An 11,033-nucleotide genomic window follows, 5' to 3' on the forward strand; every position below is an offset into this window, starting at 1 on the left:
TAAAGTTCAAACCTACCATGAATCATCTTGACTTTCAAAAATGCATATTCAAGTTTTTTGATTGTCAAAAAAATATTATGATACGTCAATTTGAGTAGCAAATCTGACACTGAAAAGTCAAATACTGTAAAAATAAACATATGCCATCCCAATATTGGTTTAAATGTTCATAAAAACACAATAACAGTATAATATATGTGTGTATGTTTAAGTTGAAAAGGAAAACAATGTTAAATATGTTTTGCATTCTTCAGCAAAAACAATCGTTTAAAAATAAATAAACGTTTGGGGTCACCATTCAGTTTTTACTTTCCCTCTAAGTGCATTCCAGTACAATACCAGTGATACAAATTGTATGAGAATTTGTAAGTAATTTTCTTTAAGAAAGGAACAATCATAAATGTTTCTACTATTATCGTGACAAAATTAATTTACATTTTATTATATTATACAATCACTATACTGAAGTGACCTTTCACTTTTAATCATGTTAATTAATTCAGATTATAATGTCATTTAACTAAAATATGTTAATGATGGAGAGGTTAATTTAATATATTGTTGATATCTATTTAATTATTTAAATATTTATTTAAACGAAGGCAACGACCTAATCAAATGAAAAATGAATGTTAAAATGCATTTTACAAAAACTATTCTGAATATACAATTAACACAAAATTCCTTCTGTAGTATTTTTATATGGTTTTTATAATAAATAAAAAATAGCACTTTTACAGATAAAATAATATAATATTAAAATGAATAGAACATTTTCAAAAAACCAAATCTAAATTCAATTCTCTTATTATAATAATTTGGCAATATAATTACTGGGAGAAAGGTAATAAAACACATGTATATTTGGGTAGAAAATACAACTCATAATTTAATGGCAAATTATGATAAAATATTTTATTTCGAATTAGCCTCTTAAATAACATTGTATTTATACTAGCTTGTATTTAGCTTTTTATGTTGTAGTAAAAAATACAGTTGCAAATAATAAATAATAATTATATTCATATATTTTATATAAATCTAAAAACTTACCTCATATTAAGTTAAGTCTAAAAAATCTCACTTGTGGATCATTACACCAAATAAAATTGTTTTGTGTTGGACATTCTTCTTGATTAATTAAAAATAGGTTACCTAAAATGTTTATTTATTTACTTATACATTCAAATAGATTTAATATAATTACTTTATTAAAAACAAAATATTATTCAGAACAAGGAAAATTTCCTTACCTCCAAGTGTCAAAAACTCCTCTAAAGTACTAGTGTTTCTCTCGGTACAAGCCAATATAATTTGTTTAGATTTACAATATTTGCTGATTATTCTTAAGGCTTGTAATAATGGTTTAAACAGTTCATTATCATAAACCACATCAGCTGCTAAAATTATATCAATTTCTCCTAATTTCAATGAAAGGTCTTCATCAACTTCTTCCCAAGGAAGTTTTAGCACTGAAATTTCAGTCTTGTTAGTAAGCTCCAAGTGCAATGTTATTAATTCATTTAAGTCAATGTTAACACTTTGGTTACTAGTATTTAAAAAAATATTTTCGCATAGAGTTGTCAAGACTGAATTATGACAATCTGAGAAGAAATACTTTTTTGGATTGCACTTAAGTGTCACTGTAAGTCCTGTTAAACCAATTCCGGATCCCAACTCCAGAACAGTTTTGTCTTCAACGAAATGTTTATTTTTTAATGCCCATTCAGACAATGCTAAGGATGCCTAAAATAGTTATAATGTAAGTCTTATTATAGATATTATGTTTTTTTTTATAAAATTTAAAATACTTTGGCTAATTGCTCGATAATTAAAAAATAATAAGCTAAAGGAAAACATTAAAAAAAGAAGAAAATAAAGTTGCCTACCTGCCAAGTTCTTAAACCAGTTGTTCCTTCTGATATCAAGCAATTATTTTCCTTTAAAATAATGATGCCTTTGGTTGAATCAATAATGTAATGTTTGAAACAATCAGAGTTATATGTTAAAGCCACTAGTCTTCCATAAACTGAATAAATGTCATCATGCACTTCACAGCCCTTATTTTCCAAAGTTCGAAGCAAATGTTTTATGAACACTTTCTGGTATTCGATCCTAATAGGATATTTAACGACTAATTCATCATTAACAGTTTGATCTAGTAAAAGTTTTTGTTCATCTAAAGACAAATATTCAATGTTCTGAAATATAGGTTAATGTGGATTAAGTAAAATAAAAACTATACATCTTACACAATGAAAATTAAACTCGACTAAAGGTACACCGCACAAAAATTGTTTACGAATAACGTGGATTATATCTTTCATTATTATTAATAGCAAAAATAAAAAGTAAACAAAAAGACACCGGTGAAATATATATTACTAAAGATACTACTAAAGTTAGATAACTAGCAATACACGATTAAACAATGTTGCCATATTTAGAGTGAATTGGCTTATTCTATAACTTTATTACTGAAAATTAAATATCCTTGCATTTACAAAGAATTATTTCTTATATATTAATATATTATTCTGAATATATATAAACATATCAAAATTATATGTAAAAATAAAAAATGAAAAATGTGATATATAAATTTCCTTTTCATCTTTTACTAAATGTATTGAACCATATGCCACAGATGGCGCCTCTAACGCCAAAATTTTTAAATGAACTATTTCTTATAATTTTGTTATGGAATATTTAATTTTTTGATATGTTAAATTTAAATGTAATATTAATCTGTAATGTAGTGAGTATTTATAATAGAAGTTAATACTAATTTAATCGATCATAATATTAAAACAATCACGTCGTGCTGTTTAAAATGTAGGTATTGTATCACAAAAAAAAAAAGAAACTAAAAACGGAAAGGTCGAAGATTTGGCAGGAAAGGTACGAATAATCGTATATTTTTATTATCGACGCAATCTCACTAATCGACTAGAATCCTGCCTCATCTGCTGAATTGGTAAAGCTTACCGATACTATTGTGATCTTTTAACCTGTATCAATCTTGCTTAAGCTTTAAATACGCGATGTATTAGGCACTGTCCTCTGGATTTTTCTTTCAGTATTGGTAGGGTTGTGTTTAGCGAAAATGTATTAATATTCGTGTAGATTGTGTAGATAAAATATATATAATGATATTAGTCACATATTGTTACTGTCAAATAAGTTAGTTGCAAATTTGGGCTTATATTAATTTTACTGAAGTCGAACCTATGAGAACGTTGCACAATCAATTACATTTTCAGGAAATTTGGGGGAAATTAAAATAGGTTTCATGTTTTTATATTTTAAGTTATATTAATATAATGTGTTGCTATGTCAGTTAAGGTTTATATGGTATAATAATATTAATTTTACTAGTATATTATGAGTATTTCAATAAATGCCTTTTAGATATTTCTTGGGGCTATGACAATGAATATAAATAGATTTCACTGTTGTCTTTAATGTTTATTCTCTAATCGGCCGTTATAGCTAGTATTTATTAGATGTGGAATATCTTTAATTGACTCTTTAATTGATAATGAGTGAAACTAACGTGGAATAAGAGTAGTCGAATAAAAAACAAAATATTTTACTAATTAGTATCCATTTTACAAAATATAATCAATAAACTGACACAACTAAATCTATATTCATACTAACAATAAAGTTACATACGTATCTGCTAAAGAAAATCGAATTTTCGTTAAGGTAGTTAGAAATGAGGGATATTTAAGTACGAACAGAGTTAAACCTGAATAATATTTCCATTGTAGAAATGTGTGCCACTCAAAAGCGCCCTCTGGTGGTTAGAGTACGAAAATATAGGGAACAACTAATTTACGGAAACTATAACCTTGGTTTGTGATTGTAGAGTTTATAAATTGATAAACAATAACATAATGTTTTATTTCTCCGTTATCTTTTTAAAATTATTTTAAAATTAAAGATATTTATAAAAGCTTCTTCATATTACATTTTTTATATTATAGTGGACAAAAACTATACCACAAGATTTCATCTTGGGTCTCAACATAAATATTATTTTAATTTGTGAATATATAATATACTCTTCAAGTATTCGAATACCTGACAAACCTGCAGAATAAGTCGAATCTTACAGGCCTATTTCGCTACTACCTGCAATATCAAAGCTATTTGAGAAACTGATATTTAAACGTGTTAAACATTTCGTAACAATACCAGATTTCCAGTTTGGTTTTCGAAATCACCTTTCAACAATCGATCAAGTGCACAGAGTAACTGCGGCTATTGAAAGAGCGTTTGAGGATTAGAAATACTGCCCTGCAATATTCCTGGATGTCTCACAAACTTTTGATCGGGTTTGGCATTTGGAATTAATCTGTAAGATAAGCAAATTGTTACCGCGTAACTATTGTCAATTGCTGGAGTCATATTTATTCGGAAGAAAATTTAGAGTATCGCACGAAATGGCGTTCTCGACATTTAAAAATATCTCGGCTGGAGTTCCACAAGGTAGCGTCTTAGGACCTCTCCTGTATCTGCTCTACACTGCTGACATTCCAACAATAAAAGAAACACTTCTTGGAACCTTTGCTGATGACACAATTATTACGGCAAAATATATATCTCTGCCTAGGGCAATAGGAAAAGTGCAAGTGGCAGTCTACAAATGGACGAAAGGTTGGAATATTCAACTTAATAGCTCCAAATCTGTCCACGTTAATTTTACATTGAGGCGAAATAATAAAAACTTAATTATAACACTCAATGGATGTCCGATTACTCAAGCAGAATCAGCTAAATACCTTGGAATCCATCTGGACGGTAGATTAAGTTGGAAGCATCACGTAAGACAAAAAGCAAAACAGATTAGAACCAAAATAAAACAACTATACTGGTTAGTCGGAAGATACTCTCAACTTGATCTAAAATCAAAAAGGTTGATCTATAATACAATTATAGAGCCAATTTGGACCTATGGGATGCAAATATGGGGTTGCACTAAAAATTCAAATCAACTAGTCATACAACGCTGTCAAAACAAGGTTCTTCGATTGATTACCTATGCCTATCGCTATGTAACCAACGAAAAAGTGCACGATGACCTGGAAATCAAATGGATTTGCGAAGTTATCCAAGATTTCGCATTGAAACACGAAAGAAGAGGATGCAGAAAGCGCACAGGATGTCAGGAGATTGAAGCGAACAAAACCATACGAACTTATATAAAGTTTATACATTTAGTGTAAACTATAGCTATAAGTTAATATTTAATTAATAATTATAGTTTTATAATTGTGGATTACATACTGATGTATTTTCTTGCACTTGTCTTGCTTGTTAATTAATCTTCAAAATTATTTTAAAATTAAATATATTTATAAAAGCTTCTTCGTATTACATTTTTTATATTATAGGGGACGAAAACTATACGAAAGCATTTCAACTTGAATTCTTGAATTCAAGATAATTTATTCTATTTATACTATATTCTTCAAATATACGTATAATTTGGAGGAACTGGCAACGCTGCAAATGTAAATCCTTGTGGGCATGCCATGATTTTCTGGAATCATACTCTTGTCAAAATTTCCGTCATTCTCTAATCGGTGAAAAAACTCGACTTTACCCGATATTTAACGATCACTATTCGGAGATTATAACTGATGAAATTATATATAATGTAATGAAACCTCTTTATATTGCTTGACGTTATTCTACTGATGGAGGAAAGCCCAATAAAGAGGATAAACTTCAACCTACATTGATATTAATTCATCCCATAGCGGCCAACCGCAAAGTCTCCGATTCATTTCTATTTCCCTCAACCTTCCTCTACGACCGCAAAAAAAAAGAGGAGGAGAGACGGAATCCGAACCGGCACGAAATAAAACGAATCAGGTTTGAATAGTATCTGGTGGATAAATTTATTCTGAAAAGCAACGCTTTATAAGCGTTATAAATTCCCGTCCGTTGAAATTTTCATTGTAAAAACCGTTTCCCATAAATCAGATTTGATTAAAGTTGCGAGATTTATACAGGTTAGAAATTATTAGTATTTGGTTTCTGTGAGAAGACGGTCGTAATCTATTTCACTCCGACTAAAAAATGAAACGTACAATTATTAATCCTTTAACTTTGCCTTATCCTAGTTTTTTCCCCTCCCCCTCTTGCTAGAAGGGGATGAGGCGTATTCGATTTTGTGCGTGGGCGTTGCGTTAGATCGGGGCCTACTACGATTTTAGGAACGTATTTGAATTTAGGGAAGCCGCAACCAAAACATTTTGTTATATCGTGTAGCATATCTTTAGATGACAACTAATTGACATTGAGTATTATAGTCTATCCAAAGAAGTTTTGAACATACGTCATCTAAATTTGTGATGTCAAAACGTTGCAATGTTGCCGTATCAATTCCGAGTTTTAGTTCAGTTTGTCTTTAAGACACAACAAAATTCTAATCTAAATAAAATAATTGAACAAAAATCTTAACAAATATAATTTATTTTAACATTATAGTAAATCTAATGCATATATTATCGAAGTACTTAAAACTACAATTAAGTACAGAGTTATAATAGTTTTGTAGGTTAGGGTTGTATTTGATTATATTTACACTAAATTATTTTCCATACCACCTATAAGTTGTAGTTCTAGGCGCGTTGTTTATGTAGTTGTATTCCCTGGAAGCCTAATCCACCTAGTTAGGAATTGTATATCCAAGTAATATATTTTATTTTCACTAGAGAGTATGTTTAGGTTTTACGCTTAGTTCTTGTATCTTTCGGTACAGTGTTTCTTTGTAAATACATCTTGATATAACTGTATTTCTCCTTATTTATTCTGTTAATACCTGTACATATTTCTTGATAAAACTAGATTTAATCACTGTATTCTCCTTAATGCATTTGCCATTTTCGAAAACAGTTACTATTCTTTCTCTCCTGATACAAATTAACCAAATGGTCATGTATATTTTAAACAATTACACACATATCTGTGCGCATAAAGTTTTTACATTTTACAATAAGATTTCCTACAGTTATCATATATACCCAATATTTGTTCACAATTCCATAACTTGTCAATTTCTTCTTCAATGTGTCTGATCCAGGTCATCCAAAGAGGAGGTGCTATTAACCATTCCTATTTCCAACATGAAATACAATATAACTGCAGTGAATTATTAATAAATGGTATGACTCTTAAAACCTAATCAATTGTTATTACAATATCATTAGCAAACAGTAAAAAGGCTTACTTCTCTAACGAATTTTACTCGCAAGAGGGGGCCTCCATTATCGTAAGATTAAAGTAACTGATTAAAGACGCAATCTGATCTGTCTGGCTTCGTAATTTTCGTGTAATAATAAGTAGCGAAATATATCTAAACAAGCAAAGCTTTAAATCAACGTTTGCTGGTTTATACCCCTTACCACTATTGTTTTGGAATATTTTGCATACGTTTGACAACTGGACAACTTTGGCAGGCTAGTTCGGTTACACGTTCGAACTTACCAGGCAGCATTGTGTCTCTTTTTAACTAGAATATACCGAGAAGGAAAATATTGTCTGATTCTAAAACGAATTTACAAATCGGGGCAGGCAATACATTAAACATCTTGATCACGTATGTACAGAACTTCTTCGAAATACTATGGGTAGGATTATGTGAACATAAAAAATAGTAACTTGTCTAACTTATATGGAGGGTACCAATCAATTATTAGACCTAAAAGAATGAATATAAAGAGTTTATCGTTATTACAATGGTTATTAAAATGTACCCAGTATTACTGAAATGTATTTATATACAATATCAACTACATATTTTTTTAAAAACTACCACAAATTATAGATAACCAAATGTAATCAAAATGACACTAGTATCTTTAAATGCGCATATTTACAAGCATCCAATCATATATCATTATGTTGCTTCTTTAGGTGTAGTCTTAAAAATCCAGAACCATTACTTATCGCTCCATCTTTTCAATTTATTTGTCTTTTCTTTTTTTGATCTTAACGTATTATGAGCTTCAGTCTAACAGTAAACAATGAAAAATATAGAAAATCAATTAGCTTTACTTGCTAACTACTAGCTAGAGCCTGTCCAATAAAACAGCCAATGTTATGGACATCATATATATCATCGAATTTATTGCCTATTGCATTTCGTAAAAATATAAAATTCATTTATCCTAGTTAAAAGGAGATAGTATATGTGACATGTAGCCGAATCAACCTATAAAGTTCAATTTGGGTTGGTATTAATTTACTATATTATCAAAATATCTTCAAAATTTTTTAAAACATTAGTGATAATAATTAGAAGTTGGAAACCAAAATTGGCAAATGTTGTAAAACAAAATTTTAAGTTGATGTGGCAACATTGCCGTCATAATGTTGCAATCGAAAACGATTATTATATTTTAGGTTCTTGAGAGATGAAGCCATATTATAGAGCGTTTGAAAGGCTGTATATTAATTTTATATATTTACAAATTAATATAATATTTTTTAAGTTAGTCCTTATTCAAAAACCTCTACAGACCCTAAAAATTCATGAGGTTATTACCGCAAGACCGCAATTTATTATACTAATAAGTAAATTTAATAAAATACAATCTAAAACAAGAGTATTAGCTTTTATGCACCTAATTTGATTACTGAATTAGCACACATAATTTTAATCATATTTAAAAAAAAATTTAATCTAACTAGCTTTTGAATAATATTAAAAGGCTTTCCCTACGACTTAAAATTACACTAGACCTCTTGTTTAATTATTTGTTTAATTAATGTTGAGGGCACAAAATGCCTTTAAAAACCTTGCAGGTTTTCTGCTTTCGAAATAATATATGATATGTCTTTTGGTGAAAAGCGAAATATCAATTCAAATAATTATTAAACGACCTAAATTATTGTTAATAACTTAAGTGTTAAGTTCTCTTTTTATTTAGTGTTGTTTTTACTTTACACATTCTAATTTGAAGAAATCTATTATCGAAGAGTACTTTTGGGAACATGCCCCAATTTTCGGTTTTCATTTATAAAAATTTCAACCAAATTTCCAGATTTAATTTCAAAATTACCACTTAACAGTCGACAAGTAACAGCGGTTGTTGAAAAGACATTTGAACAAAAGAAATACTTCCCTGGCATATTCTTGGACATCTCACAGGCTTTTGACCGTGTATGGAATTTGGAAATAAATATACAAGATGAGCAAATTACTACCGCGAAACTACTGGCAACTGCTGAAGTCATATTTTTTCGGAAGAAAATGTAGAGTCTCACATGAACTGGTATTCTTAGCACTTAAACTTATATCGGAAATTCTCAGGGTAGTGTCTTGGGACAACTTCTGATACAATGCTGATAATCCCAACAGCAAAAGAACAGTACTTCGAACACTTGCCGATGACACATTTATTATGGCAATATAGTTGACCTCTATGGATAGCTACTACTACTGCATTAAGTTTGAGGACCCGCTAATCGGGCAGCCATTATTGGCCACGAGGACCCGGCGATTCTATTGATTCGCGAACCTGAGTTAACACACAACTGGATACTGTCGTATGGGGGCAAAAGTTATCAGTGACGCGGTCAGCATATGAGTTGTTGTTGGTGGATTGATGGAGATATGAAGTGCTTGATTTCTGGAGTGCCAGTTTCCCTATGAATTTGATTATTTTCGACAAACCATGGAGCGTTTAATATTCTCCTGAGGCGCTTATTTTGGATCCATTAGATCCATAGAGGAGAACGGACCGAATTAACATCTTGTAAAATAAGCATTTGATGGAGATGGAAAGTCTGCTAGAAGGGCAGATCAAAGAAGATAGCAGGTTTGCTATCCTCGAGCCATTCTGGATTGTTTCTTGGATTTGGGAATGCCAACCGAACCGCCGGTCGAAGGGGAAACCTAGGTACGTCACGTTATCCAGCCATGGAATTATTGCGGTGTCGATCTTAAGTTGAGAGGCGTGCAGTGCGTAACGCTTCTTATGGAAAATGATGGCCTAGTTTTTAAGGGGGTTGATTTGCAACCCCCAGAATTTGGACCACCTGACCACATGATCGAGCTGCTTCTGTAAACGTTCATTTTAACTTCGAACCTGGCGGCCGCGAAGAAAGCAGTGTCGTCAGCGTAAAACGCGACTTGAATGTGCTCTTTTCTCGGTAGATCTAAAATAAAGAGGTTAAATAAGGCTGGGGCTAGCGGGGAACCTTGAGGTACGCCAGCATCGATTTGTTTTCGACTGGAAAGTATTTTCCTGATCTTGACCTGAATTGAACGAAGCATTGCTAAATAGACCAGCAATAGCGACTAACAGGCGCAAATTCTCTTGTATGATACACTGTTACGGATATACGATGATCTGATCTGCGTAACGTGCCTCGCTGCCAAACCATCATAGTTGATTCCACACGGTGGCGATACCGTGTTTGCCAGATAATTGGTAAAAGGTTAGACAATATTCCGATTAGTATATATTGAACCAATTTTGCTTAATAAATGCATCAAAATGTATTTAGAGTCATCGGAATACATATAAGTACCTACTATTAACATTAACATCTAATTATTTTGGATATATAATTATTTTTCGTGTACAAGTAATCATCTCTGTCATTTATTTTTAGACAGGATTGTCCACATTGCCAAGTCATTCACTTAATTGCATAATGAATAGTAGCCGGGAAAATTTACCTTCCTTTATGCGAAGAGTGTTGACATAGTAGGCCTCTGACCTACGGTTGGAATTGCGTAGGCGTCCTATCGTAACGTGACGTCACTCATTGCGGATTTTTGGGTTTCTACACGCCGTGATGTCGTCACGGTAACATGTCACGTGATAATATTTACGCAGCATATGGGCCCAACTCTTTAATTACGGCTAAAAGTGTATCATCGACGGTATGATGTATAACGACGGAGAAATGCGATAGTCTCACATGATAATGAGATTTGTTTGATTATATTTGTGTTTTTCTTTATGGGAGCGGGGGATTGATTATTGTAGAAGGATTACATTTTG

The 11,033-nt window shown here is 31.1% G+C and overlaps 1 protein-coding gene across 1 annotated transcript; it reads right to left on the reverse strand.

Moving 5' to 3' along the window:
* Positions 1-863: 863 nt before the first annotated feature.
* Positions 864-2,394, reverse strand: LOC143189905 (protein-lysine N-methyltransferase EEF2KMT). The gene is made up of 4 exons (XM_076393898.1): positions 2,253-2,394; positions 1,890-2,201; positions 1,254-1,746; positions 864-1,155 (listed from the first exon to the last, which is right to left on the reverse strand). The coding sequence occupies exons 1-4, from the start codon at positions 2,325-2,327 to the stop codon at positions 1,055-1,057; spliced, it is 981 nt and encodes a 326-aa protein (XP_076250013.1). The 5' UTR covers positions 2,328-2,394; the 3' UTR covers positions 864-1,054.
* Positions 2,395-11,033: the final 8,639 nt, after the last annotated feature.

The sequence above is a fragment of the Rhynchophorus ferrugineus genome, unplaced genomic scaffold, assembly GCF_030347505.1.
Source record: "Rhynchophorus ferrugineus isolate W39M unplaced genomic scaffold, kcgeb_rfMv2 rfM2, whole genome shotgun sequence".
NCBI lineage: Eukaryota > Metazoa > Arthropoda > Insecta > Coleoptera > Curculionidae > Rhynchophorus > Rhynchophorus ferrugineus.

Coding starts and splice junctions, on each gene's coding strand:
- LOC143189905 (XM_076393898.1), bottom strand. CDS start 2,327: ATGAAAGATATAATCCACGTTATTCGTAAACAATTTTTGTGCGGTGTA. Junction 2,202..2,252: donor TCGAGTTTAATTTTCATTGT/GTAAGATGTATA, acceptor CCTATATTTCAG/AACATTGAATATTTGTCTTT. Junction 1,747..1,889: donor CTGGTTTAAGAACTTGGCAG/GTAGGCAACTTT, acceptor TAACTATTTTAG/GCATCCTTAGCATTGTCTGA.